At 41.8% G+C, this 25,000-nt stretch overlaps 1 protein-coding gene across 7 annotated transcripts in view; it reads right to left on the bottom strand.

Annotated features, from left to right (window-relative positions):
• Positions 1–25,000, bottom strand: part of LOC123512990 (b(0,+)-type amino acid transporter 1-like) — a 104,414-nt gene that overhangs the window by 61,731 nt on the left and 17,683 nt on the right. Inside the window, exon 1 of one of the 7 annotated variants that reach the window (XM_045269772.1) lies at positions 17,943–18,176. The exons of the other annotated variants lie outside the window; for them this stretch is intronic. Within the exon in view, the coding sequence (XP_045125707.1) occupies positions 17,943–17,970 (28 nt within the window). The 5' untranslated portion in view covers positions 17,971–18,176. Of the gene's footprint in view, positions 1–17,942; positions 18,177–25,000 lie in introns of those variants that run through there. 7 annotated transcript variants of the gene reach the window in all.

Raw genomic sequence — 25,000 nt, 5'->3', positions numbered from 1 at the left:
CTAAAACTTCTTCAATCATCACATGAATCAAGAAAACACACTTAAAAGCCCACAAGAACTTCCACTAAGATCTACTGAACTATTACCAGAACTATGAAAAAATACCAACTTGCACTAGTCTACTCAATTAACTGCTCAGCACTGTTCATCAAACCCAACCCGACAAAAACATAATACAAAAAATTCATATCATGGTTTCTAATTCTGTTTGTGATTATAAAAAGGCGTCTTGACACTCCTGTCCTGTAGCATACGCTAGGTTAATAGTGTAGTAGTAATAGTAGCTAGTACCTTTACTTAACGTGTGAAGAACAACACAAAAATATACGTTAAAGATGCTGAATTATTGTCGTTTCCCGCAAGACAGGGAACGAAAAGGTTTAAATTGTGTTGGTTAATTTTACTCGTATTTTTTTTTAAGATATCCTGATACTCTTGTGTTGAAGTAGTCCAAGTTACATGAAGGTGCAAAGACAGACTCTAGCGAGGCGCAGAGTCCCAGTGTACCAGTGAAGGGGAGGCAGGAGTGGCGATGCTGTGGACTCAACTCTTGCATTACTGAGGCGGTAGAAGTAGTAGCGGACGCTACTACACTAGTAAAATGGCTGAAAGAAAGAAAGTAATAGATAACTCAAGCATTTCTGAGATGGACAGATTAGCTTTTTTTTTTTTTTGTCTGTGAATGTGATAGGGATTGAAATTGTGAAGATGGCAGCAGCAGCAGCAGTAGCAGCAGCAGCAGTAGTACCAATAGCAGTAGCAGTAGTAGTAATAGTAAAATTGTAACAAGGAAGACCTTAACAGTGACAGTGATGAAAGACTGAGGACACTGGAGATCCCTTGCATTAGTAAACTGGACGGAATATGAATGAGAGGAAGAAGCCTTGATAGCACTTATGAGACAATGAAGGAATGAAACCACTGTTGAACTCTTGCATTAGTGGACGGAATGGGAATCAGTGTTTATGTTTGGGATGGCGGCAGCAGCAGCAAGAGCAGCAGCAGCAGCAGTAGAAGAAGCAAGTAGCCGCAATAGTGGTGGTCCTTCGCCACCCATCAGTGAATCCTCCACGCCACCCCTCCTCCTCCCCCCTCCATCTCTCAGTCCACGACAGACGGCAGACAGAATAAGGATCGAGCCAAGTTAGTGACGTCACAAGAAGGAAATACGTGAACCTCAGTGAGCGGAGCAACAGGCGGCACACACACACACACACACACACACACACACACACACACTTGGCAGATGATAAGTTATGACAGACATCAAGAGAATTAAGGAAACTGTCTAAAGATAACTCGATAGATATGACTTGCACGTGGACAACGAAAGATGTTTAAAGAAAAGAAAAAAAAAATAAGGAATTAATTGAAAGGAAATGAACATCCAGACGATGAATGATGGTGAGGAAGGAAAATTAAGAGAAAATTAACTGAAAAGAGACAAAAAAGAAAATCACTAGGAAAGCCATGAAAATTAAGGAAAACAGGAGGAAAAGTGCTAGAGGCGAAAAAGACACTCGACAACAATCAAATCAAAGCAAATCCAAGAAGAAAGAAGAAAGATACTGCAAATAAAAATCAGAAAACCTAAATTAAACAGCAAGCGGAAGAAAAATACAAAAAAAATGATAAAAAAAACAGAAGACAACGAGACTAAAAAAAAAAAAAAAAAATAACAAAATATATAAACAAATGCAAGAGAGAACGTAAACACAAACACAAAAAATAACAGAACAAAATAAATACATATATGAATAAATAAAACGCAGATGATGAATTAGAAAACGAGAGATAAAAATTAGAAAACGAAGCATTAATCGAGAGAAAACTGATAAAAATTCCACGACATGATTTCTCGCTATAGTTCATGAGTGGTTTATAATCCTGAGCACTCTCACTTATTGCTGTGTAGGTGAGACTGTGTGGGACAGTTAACACGCGTGAAGCAACATTCCTAGAAGTAAATGAAGGTGACGAACTAACTGAGAGAACGAGAGAGAGAGAGAGAGAGAGAGAGAGAGAGAGAGAGAGAGTGTGTGTGTGTGTGTGTGTGTGTGTGTGTGTGTGTGTGTGTGTGTGTGTGTGTGTGTGTGTGTGTGTGTGTGTGTGTGTGTGTGTGTGTGTGTGTGTGTGTGTGTGTGTGTGTGTGTGTGTGTCAGGGTATGAGTGTGGGAGACAGATAAGAGGCACGGCGACCTACAGTGACTCACGTATCTGTATAAAACATCGAGGTTCTGTGTCAGCTGAGGAAGGAAAGTCTTGCCTGTATTCGGAAATTATTAGAACTTAACTCCCCCAGTACCATGACACGCTTCCATATTCATTCTGGTTACTATTCGGCGATTTTATACAGCTTTAGAAAATCATGTGGGTGATTGAAATAGTGAAGACTGTGGCCATTAATTTTCTGATGTCCATCGATCCTTCCTAATGTCAATAAAATGGTCTAATCGTACACAAATATCAAGGTAAAAATCTGTCTCAGGATTGAAGGGGTTAACCTGACTGGATCTAAATAGGCCCATTGGAAGTTATTAAGGGTTTCAAGAGAGTTTTCAAGGATTTTTTTTTTTTTATGACAAGTGATAGTTTAGCAGCCACCTCCTCCTCCTCCTCCTCCTCCTCTTCCTCTTCCTCTTCCTCCTCCTCCTCCTCCTCCTCCTCCTCCTCCTTCTCTTCCTACTTCTTTTCCTACTGAAATCCAACGCAGATGCAGAAACACTACAATATTCTCTCTATAACCGCTTCCCTTGTCTGACCCTTGCTTCCTCTTCCTCCTTCTCCTCCTTCTCCTCCTTCTCAATCGACTCACGTGGTTGTTTTCATGATTCTAGTAAGAGTTCACCAAGTTATATTGAAAGTTTTGTGGTTTTCAAAAGTTTTTATGATTCCAGTGATAGCTTAACAAGAATTGATTATCCTGAATGAAGGAAATACATTATGAGAATCTAGGTAACCGAAGAAGAAGAAGAAGAAGAAAAGTAGATGGAAGAGAAGCAGGAAGAAACGGAGGATAAACAACCATCCTAAGATACATAAACATTCATAATTTCTCAAGAAAACGAGGAAGTTATGAAGGACAGAAAACCAACTGGCCATTAAATATATAACAAATGATAAAAATAAATAAACATAATAAAAAAAATAGTAAAATATAAAAGAAAAAACAGTCCAAATATCCATCTTGCCTTTCTTATTTATTTACCTGTTTATTCATTTTTCTAACACAAACACCCTAATTAAGAGCCAACAAATCTGCTGCTTCTTGTTCTTCCCCTTTCATTCCCAAGGGTAAGATGAGGGGAGACGGGTGGGGGGATAAAGATGAGAGGGAGGCCGTCAGTCCCTTAGAAGTCCCCGGGGTGTGAGGGAGAGGTAAGAGGGACGGTGTGAGGGTGGTGAGAGTAGTAAGGGAGGAAGAAGAGAAGATGGAAGTGTGGGATGGTGAAGGGAGATGAGGGAGGAGGTGTGGGGTGGTGAGGGGATAGGAGGGAGGAGGAGGTGATGATAGTGAGGGAAGAGGAGGTAATGGTGGGGGATGGTGAGGGGAGAAAATGGAGGTGGGAGGGAGGGAGGAGGTGAGGGTTGGCTGCTACAAAGGGTTAAATTGGGCAAGTTGGAAGGTGACGCCAAGCTAGTCGGACACTCTCTCTCTCTCTCTCTCTCTCTCTCTCTCTCTCTCTCTCTCTCTCTCTCTCTCTCTCTCCATCGTCAACTATCCCAAAGTCAACACACTCCTCCTCTTCCTCCTTCTCCCTTTAATTTTCTTACTCCTCTTAATCTTTTTCTTCCTCTTCCTCTTATTACTACTATTCTGAGATATCACCACCCTCCTCCTCCTCCTCCTCCTCCTCCTCCTCCTCCTCCTCCTCCTCCTCCTCCTCCTCCTCCTCCTCCTCCTCCTCCTCCTCCTCCCTTCCTCTCTAATAACTCCTCTTACACTCGCTCTGCTTCTCTCAGTTTGAGTGGGATTCGAACCTGTGGCATTATAATGTTACTCTGGAATCTCACCATTGAACTGCCTACCCATTCCTTTACTGAGAATTTAGTTACCGCAATTGTTTATTCAAGTGTTCATTCATGAAATTTATACTTGATACTAGGAAAGATTTGAGAGATGAGAGAGAGTGTGTGTGTGTGTGTGTGTGTGTGTGTGTGTGTGTGTGTGTGTGTGTGTGTGTGTGTGTGTGTGTGTGTGTGTGTGTGTGTAGCGTACAGTTACCGACACATGACCACCATCACTAAACAGGATTGAGCACATTTATGGCTCGGAATGACAAGTGAAAATAAGCAGCCATGTTTTATACTAGGAAAAAAATTCTAAGTAAGGAAAAGAGTGTGTGTTGCAGAGGATGCATTCCGTTACCGGTGTATATAGGAAAGATTACCCGTATATGTAGATGACTGAGTGGAGATAAGGAGGAATGTCTGACACAGGCACTCCAAACCAAGTGGAGGACTGATAGCATTACATTATCCCTCAGACTAGGAAAAAAATGAAAAATGAGGGAGTGTGTGTGATAAAATATTCTGTTGCCAACATGTGCGATCAGGCAGAATTATGGATGAAGATGATAAGTGGAAATAGGGAGACGTTTTACAAAGGAACTGCCACGTGTAGGCCTGATGGCATTACAGCAACCCTGAGACTAGGAAAAAAAAAAAGAGAAATGTGGGAGAGACAGTGTGAGTTTGTTTTCCTTGTGTAAGAGGGATCTGGTCAAGAGAAATGATTAAGACTGAAAGAAAGAAATGTCCACTGAGGATACCAGTTACAAAAAAGTACAGTCAAGAGGAATAGTATCTTAAAACCTCCTTGATCGAGTGAAGAAGTGTGTGTGTGTGTGTGTGTGTGTGTGTGTGTGTGTGTGTGTGTGTGTGTGTGTGTGTGTGTATCTGAGTGAAATTTTTTTTCACCACGGTAGCTTGCTGGTCACCCAGCCAGCCTTCCCAATTACGGAGCGAGCTAGAGCTCATAGACCGAGCTACGGGTAAGAGTGAGACCACAATACACTCCACAACCCCTCGAGTTACATCCCGTACGTATTTACTGCTAGGTAAACAGGGCTACACATTAAGAGGCTTGCCCATTTGCCTCGCAGCGCCCTGGGACTCGAACTCGGGGCTTTTTCAGTTGTGAGCCTAGTGTGCTAACCATTACACTACGCAGTGTGTATTTACCTAGTTGTATTTACCTAGTTATATTGTACAGGACTCGAGCGTGGCTCATAGTGTCCTGTCTCCATATCTCCATTTATCTAATTTTTCCTTAAAGTTATGCACATCATGTGCTGTAACAACTTCATTATCCAATGCATTCCATTTTTCCATCGTTCTGTGTGGGAAACTGTTTTCCAATATCCTTCACACACTTCCTCATCCTGATCTTTTCATCTTTCTGTTCTTCCATCTTCTTCTATCAACAGCACCAGGTCTTCTTTGTCTATCCTTTCAATGCCATTGACTATCTTGTACATTGTTATTAGGTCCCTACGTTCTCTTCTATCTTGTAAGGTTGGCAGTCCCATTTCCTTCAGTCGTTCTTCATATGTTAGGTCCTTTAATTCCGGCACCATCTTTGTAGCAATCTTCTGTATCCTTTCCAATTTTCTTATATCCTTTTTAGAGCTCGGAGACCATACCACTGCTGCATATTCCAGCCTTGGATATCATGCTTGTGATGATTTTTTCATCATATCTTTGTCCGTGTAATGAAATGCCACTCTTATATTAATAGTCAACATTGTATATGATAGTCCAAATATCTTGTTTATGTGTTTTTGGGCTCAGATTTTCCTGTATGATCACTCCCAGATCTTTTTCCTCTTTAGTCTTCATTATTTGTTCCTCTCCCATCAAATAGTTCCATACTGGTCTTCTTTTACTCTTTCCTAGTTCCATTATGTGACATTTCTTGGCATTAAACTCCAATTTCCACTTCCTGCTCCACTCATAGATCTTGTTTATATCTTCCTGCAACAGCAGACAGTCCTCTCTGGTTTTGATAACTCTTAGCAGCTTTGCATCATCAGCAAATAAATTTATATAACTGTTTACCCCAATGTGAATGTCGTTTACATAAATCTGAAACATAATGGGGCTAACACTGACCCTTGTGGCACTCTGCTAGTTACTTTACCCCAAGATGAGTATGTATCTCTGATCACAGTTCTCATTTCCCTATCCTTCAAATAATCTCTTGTCCATTCTAGCAAAGTTCCTCGCAGTCCTCCTATGTTCTCTAGTTTCCAAAGTAGTCTTCCATGAGGGACTTTATCAAAAGCCTTTTTAATATCCAGGTATACTGTGTCCACCCATCCATCTCTGTTTTCAAGTCCTGCAATAACTCTCGAGTAGAAGCTTAATAAGTTTGATACACATGACCTCCCTGTCCTGAACCCAAATTGTCTGTTCGATATGACTTGCTCCTCTTCTAGAAATTTAACCCTTTTTTTGATAATTATTTCACACAACTTCAAGACACTTGTGACACTGGTCTGTAGTTTAGTGGTTCAGTTGCCTTTCCTCCTTTAAATATCGGAATTACATTGGCTCTCTTCCATTCTAGTGGAACTTTCCTTCATTTATTGAACTTGTAATTATTTCCAAAATTGGATCCAGTAGTTGCTCTTGACATGCTTTTAACACCCAGCCTGATACACCATCTGGCCCCATTGCTTTTCTGACATCCAACTTATCCAATAATCTTCCAATATCCTCTTTGTGCAGTGCGATCTCCTGTAATCCTTGGCAATGCAATGTCCTATTAGGTTCTGTGAAATCATCTTCTGCAGTGAACACCGTTTTGAAGCTCTCATTCATTATTTCACACATTTCCTTCTCTGTTTGGTATGGCTTTCCTTCTTTAATTATTCTTTCAATCGTTTCTTTGTTCTTTATTTTGCCATTTACAAACTTGTAGAAAAGTTTGGGTTCGTCTTTCAAAGTTTCTTTCTTCCTCTCTCCTAACTCTAATATATTCATTTCTGGCATCTTTGTACTGCCATCTGTTATAGTCATTTCTCCATTTTATTAGCTTCTTCTACTCTTTATCTTTTGCCTTTTTAGCTTGTATGCATGTATTTTTTTCTTAACTCTATAAAGAGGTACGAATCTTTTTACTCCTTCATTATATTTCTGTAAGAATGTCATATTTCCCTTGTACTGTCTTTCTGTACATAATATTACTCCACTCAATATCAGCAAAATAGATCCTTATTTTTTCAAAATCCGCTCTTGCATAATTTAATCTCTCTCCTTTATAGTCATCTCTGTAACTTATCTCATCTTCCTCCTGCATTTGCATCTCTAATGTCACATGATCACTTCTTCCCATTGGACTAAGATATTGTATGATTGGAGGGGCTCTGGTCTCTGTGAATACTAGGTCAAGCAATGATGGTTCTTCTTCCTCCCTGTACCTTGTTGATTCCTCCACCCACTGGTCCATTGTATTAACCATAGTCAACTATAACACTTCCTCACTCCTCTGCCCACCATTATCCATTACTTCCATCTCTCTCCAGTTTACTTTTTTTTACAGTTAAAGTCTCCAACTAAAAGTTTTCCATCTCTTCTTATCATGTTATCTAGGTGCTTAATCACCTCTCTTTGCATATCTTTATGTTCTTCAGTTCCCCATGTATTAGTCTTTGGTGGCACATATGTACCGGTAACTATAATTTTTTTCTTCTTCAATTCCTTTGTTTTTATTGTTACTCCCATTACTTCCATTTTGTCCTCACCATATTGCACATCCTCTCCACATATATTATCACGAACCATTATTAGCACTCCTCCTCCCCTTTATCCAGTCTCTCTCCAGCTATTATATCCCTCCTCTTTAACGTTAACATGGATTTGCTCTCTTAATTTTGTTTCAACGATGCACATTACATCCGGCGTTTTCTCTTTCAAAAAATCCCTAACCTCCAACATATTTGATAACAACCCATCTATATTAGTGTGTGTGTGTGTGTGTGTGTGTGTGTGTGTGTGTGTGTGTGTGTGTGTGTGTGTGTGTGTGTGTGTGTGTGTGTGCGTGTGTGCGTGCGTGCGTGCGTGCTGGTGAATGCAGAGCAAGGCGCTGATAAACAGACGCAGCTGAGGCGAGGCAAGGACAAAATTTCAGACACGAATGCAAGCTTAGAAAATCCGGCACGTGTTTAAATGTTACGATGACACTTGAAAGTCGCGCAGATAGTCACACTGATATAGCTAATGACCCAACGGCGAAGGCTGAGCGAGGAGATGTGACTGCGCCTAAAACTAAGTAGACTAGGCCATGGAGGACAATTGTGACGGCCTGGGAAGGGGGAGTGGTGGGGGCAGGATATCACGAGTTCAGCCCAAATCATAACTGTCTTATAACTCTACCAGGAAAACAAAGTGGAAAGAGAGAGAGAGAGAAAGAAACGAAGCAAAAATACCGAAGGCTAGATCTTGTGCACAGTTCCGACAAGGTGAGCAGAAATAGATAATGAGTCAGACTTGCGTGAGTTGAGTTCAGCTAGCCCGTGTAATGAGATCCACTGTTGTACTGGGTCAGGAGGAATAAATAGGATACAAGGACTGACTCATCTCTTTATAAGCTTAAATGGAAATGTTTGGCAGAAATAATGACTCAGAAAAAGATAAAAGTCAGTTATAACCAGTTATGAGTATATACTGAGTCACGAGGAATGAAAAGGATACAAGGACTAACTATACTCTTTATAGGCACAAGTGGATATGCTTGGGAGAAACGGATAATGGCTCAGCGCAGGGTTAAGTCAGCTCCACGCATGAGTAAGTACTGGGTCAAGAGGGATTGGTGTCATGCGAGGACTTTCTGTTTATCTTTGTATGAGTGTGGAGATGCTTGGCAGAAATAATGCCTTAGGGTGTAGTTAGTTTTGTTAATCCCAGACATGAGTTCTAGTGTTATTGATGAAGTGACTGACATGGTATAAAAGTTTGACGCTTAGTACTCCTCTACGTGTGTGTGTGTGTGTGTGTGTGTGTCACTGTTTGATCTGCTGCAGTCTCTGACGAGACAGCCAGACGTTACCCTACGGAACGAGCTCAGAGCTCATTATTTCCGATCTTGGGATAGGTCTGAGACCAGGCACACACCACACACCGGGACAACAAGGTCACAACTCCTCGATTTACATCCCGTACCTACTCACTGCTAGGTGAACACGTGAAAGGAGACACACCCAAATATCTCCACCCGGCCGGGGAATCGAACCCCGGTCATCTGGCTTGTGTGTGTGTGTGTGTGTGTGTGTGTGTGTGTGTGTGTGTGTGTGTGTGTGTGTGTGTGTGTGTGTGTGTTACAAGTATAGGTACAGTTAAATATATTCCTTCAATACATATTTGAAGCATGGAAAGCGCAGTGTCAATAAAGATCGAGACCAGGGTTGGATATACATTAGTGAGACATAGTAAGTAGACTCCAAAAATCGTATTAATATATTCTAATTCCCTGTTTGAGCCGTGAAGTGTTTTGTACGTGTCTACGGTACTGCTATGTAAACCCGTGTTATTTTGCTCTATTCAGTGATGTAACTAAGGAGGAAATAGTCAAGTGTAAAGAAGAAGCAGCAGATTCCAAGTATAGATTAAGATGCATTTTTTTCTTTCCTTTTTTTTCCATCCTGGCCGAGTAAAAATAAAGAAATAAAAAAAAAGAGTAAATGAAAAGTCGCTTAATCTTACTGCCACTACTACTACTATTACTACTACTCCTACCACCACTACTACTACAACAACAACAACAACAACAACAACTACTACTACTACTACTACTACTACTACTACTACTACTACTACTACTACTATTACTATCACTACCATTACTACTACTAGTGTAAAGAAGTAGCAGCAGATTCAGAGTTTAAATTAAGATGCATTTTTCTTTCCTTTTTTTTTCCATCCTGGCTGAGTAAAAATAAGCAAATAAAAACAGAGTAAATAAAGTCACTTAATCTTACTGTCACTACTACCACTATAACTACTACTACTACTACTACTATTACTACTACTGCTACTACTATTACTATTACTACCACTACTACTACTACTACTGCTACTGCTGCTGCTAGTGTCAAGGAGTCCGACGGCTGAGTAAAAGAAAAAAGATCAAGAAAACTACAAGTTGAAAAGCCCTATCAATTTTACCACCACCACAGCCGCCAACACCACCACCACCACCACCACCATCACCACCGCTACTACTGCAACTACTACTACTACCACTACTACTACTACTACTACTACTGCTACTGCTACTGCTACTGCTACTACTACTACTACTACCGGATGACCACAAGCAGGAGAAGACTCGCCCTTGAAAGTGTTTGTTGCGAGGCAGTGACACCTAAGCAATCTGGAAATTTTGCAAGATCATGGCACAGTAACATTCCTGCTTTCGCTGTGTGTGTGTGTGTGTGTGTGTGTGTGTGTGTGTGTGTATGTGTGTGGTCTGTCAGATATCTTTCTTTTCTTCTCTTCTTTTCTGTAATGTGTTGTTTGAATTCTTGCATTCATGTCATGTATAGTGTGTGTGTGTGTGTGTGTGTGTGTGTGTGTGTGTGTGTGTGTGTGTGTGTGTGTGTGTGTGTGTGTGTGTGTGTGTGTGTGTGTGTGTGTGTGTGTGTATGTGTGTGTTCAAAGTCAGGGAATGCAATGCTTCACGTGACTAATTACTAAGTGACTGATTGACTGATGACTTGTGATTAGTAACTGGACGGATGTGAAGGCTAATCATGTGTCACTCACTCACTCACTACTCACTCACTCACTCACTCACTCACTCACTCACTCACTCACTCACTCACTCAGCCAGTCAGTAAAGCGGGCAGGCAGGCAGTCCTTTACTCAGATAGTCAGGCAGTCAGTAAGTCAGTCATGCTCTCTCTCTCTCTCTCTCTCTCTCTCTCTCTCTCTCTCTCTCTCTCTCTCTCTCTCTCTCTCTCTCTCACGGGAACGCATCCAAACTGTTCACGTGATCAGGTCTCCTTTATTTGTCTTTTCATATCATTTACACAAAAGGATGAGAGCCAAGACTGCAGCAAAAGTATCGTGAGAGAGAGAGAGAGAGAGAGAGAGAGAGAGAGAGAGAGAGAGAGAGAGAGGGAGAGAGAGAGGGGGAAAGGTGATGGAAAAGAAGAAAAAAATGAACCAAAATATATTACTGTCATATTGCTGTTTTTCTTCTTTTTTCCTCGTTTTTGCTCCAGTTAACAATCTCAAGCGTGAATATTCTTGAAACAGAAACAAGCAATGGCATTCCAAGGTGACCTGCATAATGGTTCTTGTCCTCCTCCTCCTCCTCCTCCTCCTCCTCCTCCTCCTCCTCCTCCTCCTCCCCCACCCTACTCCTCTTCCCTGCTCCTCGCTTTGCACCATCACACTCACACACACACACACACACACACACACACACACACACACAGGAATGCAAGAATTTAAACACCAACACACTATAGAGAAGAAAAGAAAGGTATCTGACAGACACCACACACACACACACACACACACACACACACACACACACACACACACACTGATATACGCACAGATGGAGAATGGGAGGAAGAGGAAGAGAAGACTGACAAGACAACACGCGTTAGTGGGACAGAATAATGATAAGAGTGAGAATCTGTCTGGGGAAGCTGAAGGGAATGAAACAAGAGAGAATACTTACAAACAAACAAACAGACGCACGTGATGTTCATGACTCAAGTGGTGTTAGATTCCCTTATGTGGTAGGAAGAGTCCTTTTGTGGGGTTATGTGGTATCACGAGTCTTTATATGTGGTGTTGAATCTCTAGTGATGTTGATTAAATGGTGCTGAGTATTCTAAAACGTGCTGATTAGTTGAAATAGTGCTGAGTCTGTAATTGGTGCGGAGTCTTATAAGTAGTGTTGATAAACTGAAGTGGTGTTCAAAGTCCACAAATCTTTCACGTGATATCAAGAGTTCTCCAATAAGTGTCCATTCAAAGAGACCACTTAAGACTCTTCCACTTAGGGATCACTTAAAGAAACCACTTAAGAGTCCTCCACTGTAAAGACCATTTACACAAACCATTTACAGAATCCTCCACTTAAGAATAACCCTTAAAAAGACTCCTCCACTTAAGAAACCACTTACATAAACCACTTAAAGACTTCTCCCCTTCAAGAGTCCAGCACGTGAGGGCCTGAAGGGAGCGGGAGCTGGCGAGGGCGTCCAAGAGCTAGCCTGCAGCGTCCCGCCCCGCCTCAAGAGCCTCAGCGCCGCCTCTGTTTATCCTGGTGCCAAAATTAGTGTGTGATGCCGCCACCGCACACCCATGCTGCTGGAGGGGCGCCGCGGAGCATTATGGGAGCACGTGTGACTCAGGAGCGTGGTTAAGTGTGTGTGTCAGGTGTGGAGCGTGGGTAAGTGTGTGTTTCAGGTGTGGAGCGTGGGTAAGTGTGTGTTTCAGGTGTGGAGCGTGGGTAAGTGTGTGTCTCAGGTGTGGGGCGTGGGTAAGTGTGTGTCTCAGGTGTGGAGCGTGGGCAAGTGTGTGTCTCAGGTGTGGAGCGTGGGTAAGTGTGTGTCTCAGGTGTGGAGCGTGGATAAGTGTGTGTCTCAGGTGTGGAGCATGGATAAGTGTGTGTCTCAGGTGTGGAGCGTGGGTAAGTGTGTGTCTCAGGTGTGGAGCGTGAGCAAGTGTGTGTCTCAGGTGTGGAACGTGGGTAAGTGTGTGTCTCAGGTGTGGAACGTGGGTAAGTGTGTGTCTCAGGTGTGGAGTGTGGGTAAGTGTGTCTCAGGTATGGAGCGTGGGTAAGTGTCTCAGGTATGGAGCGTGGGTAAGTGTGTCTCAGGTATGGAGCGTGGGCAAGTGTGTGTTTCAGGTGTGGAGCGTGGGTAAGTGTGTGTCTCAGGTGTGGAGCGTGGGCAAGTGTGTGTCTCAGGTGTGGAACGTGGGTAAGTGTGTGTCTCAGGTGTGGAACGTGGGTAAGTGTGTGTCTCAGGTGTGGAGTGTGGGTAAGTGTGTGTCTCAGGTGTGGAGTGTGGGTAAGTGTGTGTCTCAGGTGTGGAGTGTGGGTAAGTGTGTGTCTCAGGTGTGGAGTGTGGGTAAGTGTGTCTCAGGTATGGAGCGTGGATAAGTGTGTCTCGGGTGTGGAGTGTGGGTAAGTGTGTGTCTCAGGTATGGAGCGTGGATAAGTGTGTCTCAGGTATGGAGCGTGGGCAAGTGTGTGTCTCAGGTATGGAGCATGGATAAGTGTGTCTCGGGTGTGGAGCGTGGGTAAGTGTGTGGGTCAGGGTGTGGAGCGTGGGTAAGTGTCTCAGATATGGAGCATGGGTAAGTCAAAATTGAAGATAAGGAAGTCTTGAAAGCCTAAATCATTAATAGAGTGAATATTTGGTGGCTTATGACAAGGTGAATGGGACAAGATAGGATACGTAAGTCCTGATATACACGTAAGTAAGTAAGTTAGTTAGTTAGTTAGTTAGTTAGTTAGTTAGTTAGTTAGTTAGTTAGTTAGTTAGTTAGTTAGTTAGTTAGTTAGTTAGTTAGTTAGTTAGTTAGTTAGTTAGTTAGTTAGTGAGTGAGTGAGTGAGTGAGTGAGTGAGTGAGTGAGTGAGTGAGTGAGTGAGTGAGTGAGTGAGTGAGTGAGTGAGTGAGTGAGTGAGCAGCAAGCAAGTCAGTCACTCAGTCAGTCATTAAGGGAGTGAACATTTGGTGGACAGATTATAAATAAGGTGAGGCAGTGCGGCGAGGAACAAACAGATGATAGACAGAAAATTATGAGCAATGCATTTTGAATCACTGGTAGAGATAAGGGGTGATAATCTGGTGACTTCGTAGTGATAAAATAATGCAAGATGGACACGAGTCGAGATAAAATAGTGAGACATACAGCACACACACACACACACACACACACACACACACACACACACACACACCCCTAATAGGACCAGCAACATCATCTATAGGCACCCATCCACCACCCACCCACCCACACACACCCACACCCACACACACACATCCGCATTCTCAAACATTTCAGCATTACTCTGGTTTTCAAGGGCGTATTCATGATTCCAGTAATGATATGACATACTCAGCAACATTAACGCTTACAAACACACGTGGCAGCCTTGAAATCACTCCTTGTGCGAGTTCTGGGGGTTTGAATATTACTAAGGCTTCTATCCTCAAAAAAAAACTTTACTTTACCTTCACAATTTGAAGAGGGTTTATCTAAGCTTACAAGGGTGTTTTAAGGTTTTTTGGAGGTTCTAGAGGTAAAGTGATAATATTTCTGCAACATTTAACTATAAAAACGCTCTTGAGAACCCCATTAATCATCTCTGCGGCCTTGGGAAATAGTGGTGGTGAAAGAGCAAAGCGTTTCTGAATACGGACTTTACCAATGCAATGTAGCGGTTCTATATATAAACTGAGGGACTGAGAGAGCAGGATAAGTACACAATTACAGGGAGTTAAGGAGGCGGTGACAAGGGCAAGAGAGGACGGTTTGTAAAGGAGATGGACATGCAGAGACAGAGAGAGAGAGAGAGAGAGAGAGAGAGAGAGAGAGAGAGAGAGAGAGAGAGAGAGAGAGAGAGAGAGAGAGAGAGAGAGAGAGAGAGAGTGTGTGTGTGTGTGTGTGTGTGTGTGTGTGTGTGTGTGTGTGTGTGTGTGTGTGTGTGTGTGTGTGTGTGTTTACAGTCAATATATTTATAGTTTTCTCCACTAGAAGAAGAAGAAGAAGAAGAAGAAGAAGAAGAAGAAGAAGAAGAAGAAGAAGAAGAAGAAAAGAATCAAAAGAATCAAAAGAATCAAAAGAATCAGAAGAATCAAGAAGAAGAAGAAGAAGAAGAAGAAGAAAAGAAAAGAAGAAGAAGAAGAAGAAGAAGAAGAAGAAGAAGAAGAAGAAGAAGAAGACGAAGACGAAGACGAAAACGAAGACGAAGAACAAGAAGAAGAAGATTGATTGATTGATTGATATTCTTATTGCCTTATATAATACACCTTACGTATACAGTATGCACATACAAACATATAATCAAATTCAATATAAAGGCTTGGTCTATTAAGCATAAACTTTTATATAGACCTTGTTTGAAATGCGCGACTTTTGCATTTCCTTTCATTAGTGATAAACAAAACTCAATATCAATTAATAAAAAAAAAAGCAGACTCCAAAGCTTCCAGTCCTATTTTACTAATCACATAACAATTCCTACACACAAGCAAAACAACAATACATTCATACATCCATACTCATACGGATACAGAGATTTTCATGCCCATATACTCGTTTATACACATTCGCATATAAATACTGTACAAATAAATATATGGCCATACTGGTACAAATATAACTTCAGGCACATACAGACACATTATAACATGCATACATACAAACAAACAAACAAAAAAATAATTAAATATGTAGTCATGCTACATAAATACATACATATATACACACACATATACAAGTGTAGAGATACATACATGCATACATACATACATACCTACACACAAGAAGAAGAAGAAGAAGAAGAAGAAGAAGAAGAAGAAGAAGAAGAAAAAGAAGAATCAGAATTAGAAGAAGAATCAGAATTAGAAGAAGAAGAAGAAGAAGAAGAAGAAGAAGAAGAACCAGAAGCAGAATAATAAGAAAAGAAAAAAAATAGAAGCAACGCATAAATCCCCGAGACATCCACGACCACCATCACTTCACTGCACCCTCACACTGGCACTGGGAATAAGTAAATAGGTAAATACGTGAGTAATAGAGGTGCCCCTTCTCCCTGGCGCGTGATGGGAACAGGTGGTGGTGGTGGTGGTGGTGGTAAAGAGGAGCAGTAGGTAGCAAAAGGAAAGGAAGAAACGAAGATAAAGAAAGAATGAAAGCTGATGAGAGGAAATGAGAGAGAGAGTGAATAGGGAGGAATAGTTAGATAGGGATAGAAGAAAAGGGAGATAGAAAGAATAGTAAGGAAAAAAGAAAAGGAATAGCTAGAGAGGAAAGGGAGGGAAGGACAAAAAAGGGGAAAGGAGAGAAAAGTAAAGAGAGGATAACAAGGGGAGGAAGGGAAGGGAAGAAAGGGTAGATAAGGAAAAGTAAAGAGGAAGGGATAGAAGGAGAGAAAGAGAGAAGGGTGGGTGGTTCTACTGGCTACTGCTACCACTACGCCTGCTGCTGCTGCTGCTGCTGCTGCTGCTGCTGACGTAGTTCTGACGTAGCTATGACGCAACGAGTCAATGCCAACCACCCCTGCCTGCACAGCTTCCCGCCAGCACTCTCTCTCTCTCTCTCTCTCTCTCTCTCTCTCTCTCTCTCTCTCTCCAAATTGGCAGTAAAAGGGCCAGAAAAATGTTTGCACCTGACTCAACAGGAGGAGGAGGAGGAGGAGGAGGAGGAGGAGAAGAAGGAGAAGGAGAAGGAGGAGGAGGAGGAGGAGGAGGAGGAGGAGGAGGAGCATTAAGCCTATTACCTAACCCTTAATTAAGATGCTTCAGCCTCGAAAAATATCCCGAAAAAAAAAAAACAGCAAAATAAGCAGCAGGTCGTTTGCCAACACACACACACACACACACACACACACACACACACACACACACACACACACACACACACACACACACACATTTTCTTTCCTTTCTCTTCTTCTGTCACTGTGTCTCGTCTTTATTAACATTTGCTCTTCTCTTTTCTCCTCTTCTCTCTTCGTCTCTCACTGCACCTCTCTTTATCAGTCTTCTTATCATCTCCAGGTCATCAGTGCCTGTCTGTTCCCCGTCCCTAGTGTGTCATCAGCTTAGCGTGAAGGGAAATGCCTCCTTATATCACCTTCCTTCCTACACAAGCTGCCACCAGTCATGATGTTCTATTTGTTCATCTCTCTATCTCTATCTTTTTATATAGTTGTTACTTTAGCCTATATGTTTGTTTATCTATTTATCTATCTGTCTATCTATCGACGTGTATGTCTGTCTATCTATCTAGAGATCAATTAATCTTTAAATCTATCTACCTATTTGTTACAGCCAGATTTGCCTGTCTCATGCCTCCACATCTGAAAAATCTGTCTGTCTGTCTGTCTGTCTGTCTGTCTGTCTGTCTGTCTGTCTCTCTCTCTCTCTCTCTCTCTCTCTCTCTCTCTCTCTCTCTCTCTCTCTCTCTCTCTCTCTCTCTGACTGTAATACATTAGTCTACCATTGTTCCTTCAGAGGGCGTGATATAGAAAACGAGTATTTTTCATTATAAACATAAGTAAAATCAAACAACCAGCGTAAAATAAACCACATAATACGAGAATAACAACAACAACACTAACATACCAGTAACAATGATAGAGATTAAAGGCGGGTTCACACGTGTCAATGTGCGACTGAAATTGCCAGTCGCTAGAAGTATCGACCGAGTTCTTCAAGTTGGAAAACGTTCACACATAGCGACTGGGAAGTATTGGCTCGTTGGTGGGAAGTGAATGGAAACAAACAGCCGCCCAACAAAATGCCTTCCTCCAGTGACGATCAAGTTAAATGATCACAAGTCTTGAATCCTCACCTCCAACAACACCCTGCATAGAAGGAAACAGTTCTTGGAGAGTGGCAGCCCTGTCATCGAACGTCGATTTGCGTAAGATTTTTTGCTGTACAATTAATTTTTAGGGTCCCAGATGTGCTCTTTTTCCTTCACAAACCCCAACATCTTCTACATCTGGACACCACATCTTCATATCTTTCTCTGTGACGTTACAACGTAAATAAAGTCGCAAATCGACTAAACAAGACCAACATATAGGTCTTGTTTTATGACTGATTTTCCAGTCACTAGGCACCGATATTCAGTCGGAAACTCTACCGACTTGCAATTTCAATCACATATTGACACATGTGAACCCGCCTTAACACTCATCTAACATAAAAAAACTATAATTTCTTTGTATGCTCACCAAGTTTGTCGTAGCAGTATTTCTCCATGCAGGAATCACCGTGGTGGTGGTGGTGGTGGTGGTGGTATTAACAGTAGTGATTGAGAAGGGAGCAGATGGGTGGTGACTCAAGCTATGGTGGTAGCAGTGGTGATGATTGAGAGGAAGGACATGGGTGGTGACTCAAGGTAATGGTGGTGGTGGTGATGATGCAGGGATGAGGGAGAGAACAGAGCGGTGGTGATGAGCGCACTGAGCACACGCGTTGTTTCAAGACAATAGGAAATGTTTGTCTTATCTAGTCCCTCACCAGACCGCGATGCTTCACGAGAAGGGTCTGGTTTTAGGAAAAGACTACCTGATAATGACGCAGACTATGAATTGCTTTCATTTCAGAGGGAGGTTTCAAGACATTTATTCCATTTTTTTTTTTTTTTTTTTGTGCTTAATTCTCTCGGACTTGCACGGGGACTGGCAACTAAGTGGGGTTTTTTCTTAGATAAAAAAAGATGCTCTACTTATCACTGGAACATCATTAATTTCCTCACATTCATTAAACTTAAATTTGAAAGTCAATATCATTACCACGCTTTATCCCTTCTTAAGTTGCTTTAGATGTATTTAATATAGATTTCAATTATTTTTTTTTTTTAAGTTAACCACGTCAAATAAGTAAGATATCATGTACAGCGGTGCCCTCAGCTAATCTGGCCACGCTTTGCCATCAATAATGTCGAGTGCAGTGTGATTATGCTTGTGACGAGGCGGTGGAGGGAGTGGGGTTTGACGGGGAGCTGGGAAGAGACTGAAAGAATGACAAGATTGACAACATAGCCAGCCGCTCTACACGTAAAATGCCGTCTGTTGATTATTACAATTTCGCGTGGTTTTATCTCAATGTACTTAATTTCGTTTGCCAAATTGATCACGGTACAGGAAAGTTCAGTGTATTAAAAACTGATTATACCTCTCAGAGAAAGAAATCAACATGCAAGCAAGCAGTCTATTATGTATATCTAAGTATAGAACTCGTACATTCAAGTCACGAGAGAGCAGGAAGTGTTTCTCTAAATCCTCTTATCTGTTTTGTGTTTCCTTTCAACAGTACACGATGTTTGGATACGAGGGTGGAGGGAAGAGAGGCGTAGAAATTGTAAGAGAGAGTACGTGACTGAATGGTCCATATTTAGAAACGCATTGCTCTCTTTTCACGACAATGCCACAGAGATGATTAGCAGGGTTTTTAAGAGTGTTTTTCCAGTTGATAATGTAGAAACCTATCATTTTGTCTCTAGAGCCGTAAAAACACCTTAAAAAAACTCATGTAAATTTAAATAAAGACTTTTGAAATAGTGGAGGTTAATTAAGCACAGAAAAGTTTGAGAATACGACCCATTGCAGTACACCAGGAAATATTTCTCTTATCTCTCATTATCATTTCCTTCACTCAAATACCAGGGAATCTCTCACGCCGCTCTTCCTTCCTGCCTTGTTCCTGTGATGACGACACGAGGCACACACTCAAGCAGAAATGAGGTGCTGAATCCACTAATGTTTCACCTCCTGGCCTTAATTCGCGGTCAGTAGAGAGAAGATATAACACTTGACACGTTTGGTAAAAAATGAAGCGTTTGTGTTTCATCTGTTTCCTTACACTGTCACTGTTCACTCGCCTCTCTCATTCACTGAACGCTTCTTATGTCGATCAATGCCTTCACTTTCTCGCTATCCCTATCTGTACCAAGTCTCGTGTTAATCCCATTCATGCAGGTTTAGCCAATGAGACCTTTGCTTGAGAGATGGTGTTGATAAGAGTGATAAAAGCGGATCAAGGAGGAGGCGAAAGGTAGAAATCCGATATGTTGTCACGTAACTTTAAAAACACAATGATAAAATACTGAGAAACAGACACGTTTAAATCTCTGTCACAACCCTAGTGAGATACAAAAGCAAAGACAGTTTCTCAAGGATGTTTACAGGAGTCGGGTAACAGTTTGATGATTGTTCTTTGTCATTATTACAAGAAAACGTCACGGAAACATGTATAATAATTCCTACTGCCTTTGGAAACAGCCCTATATGAGATACGAAACCGGGGATAGTTTCTCAGGGATGTTTACGGGACTCAAGTAACAGTTTAATGATTGTTCTGTGTCACTTATATAGGAAAACTTCACGGTCAAACGCCTAATCATCCCTGTGGCCTTTGAATTTCTTCCTAGTGTGAGAATAAAGCTTGGGAGAACGTGCCGTGGTTCATGTCCCGGCAACACACAGCCGCTGGGAACACGTGAGGCGAAGGCAAGGTCTGTCTTCGCCTCGCCTCTCCTCGCCTGAGCTTTTTTTATCTTTTTTTTTTTTTTTTACGTTAAGGCCTATAGCGCCTGTAGGCTCACTTGAAGAGGGCTGGCCTGGCCTCGCTCCGCCTCATGTATTGCTTTCCTTGAGGCTGAGAAACGGTGGTGAGGTAATTTCCTTGTATTGATTGACGTCAGTGTGGGTGTGTGTGGGTGGGTGGGTGTGGGTATGGATGTTTGTAAGAGCATTTTTTTTTCCACTATTGCTTTGTATATTCTAACGAAGTATATCACGTAAGGAAGTTTATTAGTTACCATTAATTCATACGTATTTACCCTTCCGGATGTGGGGAAAAAAAAGTATTAAAAACAAGTATATTTCTTTGCCTTAATCTCTAAAAGCAGCAAGCACTTAATTAGCACTTGACCCCCTCTCATTATCACTCAACACAAAAACACCATTACCTCGCACACATCAAGAGTTCGCAACACACGAGAAACAATAATACAGTAACTACACACACGTACACTAACATCACTAACATAATCGTCCACCACACCCGTCTAATGGAACACCTATGCATGTAAAGTAAAATTCATACCAACGTCCAACGACTTGACTTAATTTAAGAGGGAGGTTTCAAAACATTATCACTGACTTGGCTAACCCTTTCGGATCTGTAAGGGACTGGTAACTAAGTGGGCTTTTTCTTTATGTTTTGTTGCCCTTAGCCAGTTTTCTCCTCTTACGTAATAAAAAATCAAGAGCATTAAAATCATCACAACTTTTGACTCTCCCACCTCCTTCCCAGCGTTCCCTATCAGCAGCCTGCCTTTTTATACCACCTTCTTCCCCTCCCCCCCTTTCAGTCCTGTCAGCCATTCACCTCCACAGCCATTCGTACCCTCGTGGCTACAGTGACACTACTACACGTCACATGTGTTTTTATTTGGGTCGCCTTATCCTGAACCCTCGAGATGGCGGCACAAGCGACTAAACGCATCTACGCATCTGTCTATCACTCACTGGAGAGTATTAGCCTAACTTAACCTAACCTAATTCTAACCTTAACATAACGTAAACTTAACCAAACCTTAATTCTAGCCTAACCTAACCTAACCTTATCTTCTTTCTTTTGCCGTGTTGCTTTCAAGGTTCATCTAAGTGTACGGTATTGAAATAACATTATGCGAAGTTAGATTAGGTTTATATTAATTCACTTCACTGATTTTGTTGTTAGTCTCTTCTTTGCGTAGATCACGATTTAAAAAGAAAAGTAAATAAAACATATTATATTCTTCACATAATAATGCATGTAAATAAATAAAACATTATATTCTCTCTTGATCTCTGCGTAGATCACGATTCAAAAAATTAAATAAATAAAACATCATATTCTCCACACAATAATGCATGTCAATAATGTCAGAAAATGAATAACCTAGGATTGTTTTCAAAGTATTCTGTCTTCTATCGAATGAGGTAATCTGTCCTGTTAAGAAACACATGCGTAACTCAATCTGTCTTTTCACCCATTAATTAACACGGTGAGTGAGAAATACTTGAGTTCCCGCTAGTAGTAAGTGAACCCGTTCTTTACCTTAAGATTGCCTGACCCAGAGGAGAAACTAATATCTCGGGAACTAAACTATGAAAAGCCTACACACATGAAACAATTAAAAAAGGAAGGAGAGTGAAAGAGCGAGTTACTTGTGGAAACGAAAGAAGGCGAATGAAATTATCAAGCGTACTAAATGAAAAGTTTCTTCAGTATTAGCAAAGAAGGAAGGGGTTAGATTTAGCCAAGGAACCATATATATAGAGATTAGTGAAGGAGACGAGCTGGGAAAGTAACCAAGGAAGAAGTGAAGAGGGAACAGGGAGAGAGAGAGAGAGAGAGAGAGAGAGAGAGAGAGAGAGAGAGAGAGAGAGAGAGAGAGAGAGAGAGAGAGAGAGAGAGAGAGATGAGAGAGAGAGAGAGAGAGAGAGAGAGAGAGAGAGAGAGAGAGAGAGAGAGAGAGAGAGAGAGAGAGAGAGAGAGAGAGAGAGAGAGAGAGAGAGAGAGAGAGAGAGAGAGAGAGAGAGAGAGAGAGAGAGAGAGAGAGAGAGAGAGAGAGAGAGAGAGAGAGAGAGAGAGAGAGAGAGAGAGAGAGAGAGAGAGAGAGAGAGAGAGAGAGAGAGAGAGAGAGAGAGAGAGAGAGAGAGAGAGAGAGAGAGAGAGAGAGAGAGAGAGAGAGAGAGAGAGAGAGAGAGAGAGAGAGAGAGAGAGAGAGAGAGAGAGAGAGAGAGAGAGAGAGAGAGAGAGAGAGAGAGAGAGAGAGAGAGAGAGAGAGAGAGAGAGAGAGAGAGAGAGAGAGAGAGAGAGAGAGAGAGAGAGAGAGAGAGAGAGAGAGAGAGAGAGAGAGAGAGAGAGATGTACGTCTATCACTTCTTCCTTTCCTCTATGCTGTTGCTGGGCGTTGCTCCTGTGTGTGTGTGTGTATGAGAGAGAGAGAGAGAGAGAGAGAGAGAGAGAGAGAGAGAGAGAGAGAGAATTACACACACACACACACACACACACACACACACACACACACACACACACACATACAAAGGTTTACTTATATTGAAGTCAATAAGGAAGCCAGTAGTCCTGCATGTGTTACGGCAGCCACCTGGGACACACACACACACACACACACACACACACACACACACACACACACACACACACACACACACACACACACACACACAGCGTAGTGTAATGGTTAGCACGCTCAACTCACAATCGAGATGGCCTGGGATCGTGTCCCGGGAAGCGACGAGGCAAATGGGCAAACATCTTAATGTGTAGCCCCTGTTCACCAAGCAGTAAATAGCTACGGGATGTAACTCGAGAGGTTGTGGCCTCGCTTTCCCGGTGTGTGGAGTATGCTGTGGTCCTACCCGAAGATCGGTCTATGAGGTCTGAGCTCGCTCCGTAATGGGGAAGACTGGCTGGGTAACCAGCAAACGACCGTAGTGAATTACACACACTCCTGTCATCTTCCTCATTCCCTCTCTCCCCCCCTTCTCCCACTCTTCCCCTGACGCCTCTCTCTCTACGTTCCCCAAGGTGTATCATGGAGTCAAGGCCACACGTGCAGTACATACAATTAACTGGTCAACACCACGGCCTTGAGAACACTGCCTTCATAACAAAAGTGTCTCCTATGCCAGGTAAGTATGCTCAACTCCACGGTTCTCACTGGATATTTTTTACACTTATTTCCTGTATTTTATTTCATTTATATCTTTTTATCTATTCTACAGGCACTTCCAATCTTTTAACTGGGTGGAAATTGTAAAATAAAGTCCTTTCAACCTTCTCCTTCCTTGTAGATTCTATGTTACTATTATTTTCTATGTAACTGTTAACCAGATGCTCATAAAAAAAATTTGCAGCTTATTGTTTTTGTACCACAGAAAAAAGTTGGGAGCGTAAGGGAAGCTGTAAGAAGGAAGCACATTTATCATAGTACCTACTTGAAACACCTCTCACGTTTTCTTTAGCCTCATTGGTGACTGCATGAATGCCTTGATTACTAGTACTGCTCGGCCCATCCGCCACTCTATCTCTGAACCAATTTTGTCCTATCTCTTGCACAAACCTATCTCCATCAAACCTTAACTCTCTCCTACCTTCAATTATTAACGCTAATTATTCTAGCTGCTTCTATCTCAACACCTTCGATACGTACGGGAAAGCGGTTTTGTCATTAATTTTTGGCGTGATTAGGTTTTATTTACATTAGGAAGGAATCTATGGAGGTCACTCTGTGGCTTTATGCTCGTGTGGTCCCGTCTCCATATCTACACTTATCCAATTTTTCTTTAAAACTATGCACACTCGTTGGTGACACCACTTCCTCACTCAAACTGTTCCAAGTCTCAACACATCTTTGCAGGAAACTATATTTTTTAACATCTCTCAGACATCTTCCCTTCCTCAGTTTCTTATTATGCGATCTTGTGCTTCTAATGCCATGTTCTTCTCTCAGGATTAGTTTCTCATTATCCACTTGATCCATTCCGTTAATCAACTTATAAACTTGTATCAGATCCCTCTCTCTCTTCTCTATTCCAGGGTTGGTAGATCCATAGCTTTTAGTCTCTCCTCATATATCATCCCTTTAAATTCTGGAACCATTCTTGTGTGTGTGTGTGTGTGTGTGTGTGTGTGTGTGTGTGTGTGTGTGTGTGTGTGTGTGTGTGTGTGTGTGTGTGTGTGTGTGTGTGTGTGTGTGTGTGTGTGTGTGTGTAATAGTAATAATAATAATAATAATAATAATAATAATAATAATAATAATAATAATAATAATAATAATAATAATAATAATACGGTTTATTAGTAATTGCAGTACATACACACTGAAAATGTACATATGGGGATTGCGAGAGACTTAAGATTAGAACCTTAACTTTGGTGTTTATGGTTCGCACCATGGGGGGGATAGCATTACATGAAGATGTACATATAGGGATTGAGGGAGATTCAAGATTAGAACTTTAACTTAGCTATTTATGTGTGTGTGTGTGTGTGTGTGGAGAGAGAGAGAGAGAGAGAGAGAGAGAGAGAGAGAGAGAGAGAGAGAGAGTGTGTAATTCATTGTTTGATCTACTGCAGTCTCTGACGAGACAGCCAGACGTTACCCTACGGAACGAGCTCAGAGCTCATTATTTCCGATCTTCGGATAGGCCTGAGACCAGGCACACACCACACACCGGGACAACAAGGTCACAACTCCTCGATTTACATC

This window comes from Portunus trituberculatus, chromosome 35 (assembly GCF_017591435.1).
Source record: "Portunus trituberculatus isolate SZX2019 chromosome 35, ASM1759143v1, whole genome shotgun sequence".
NCBI classification, from domain to species: Eukaryota; Metazoa; Arthropoda; class Malacostraca; order Decapoda; family Portunidae; genus Portunus; species Portunus trituberculatus.
This window is presented reverse-complemented; position numbering and strand designations above follow the sequence as displayed.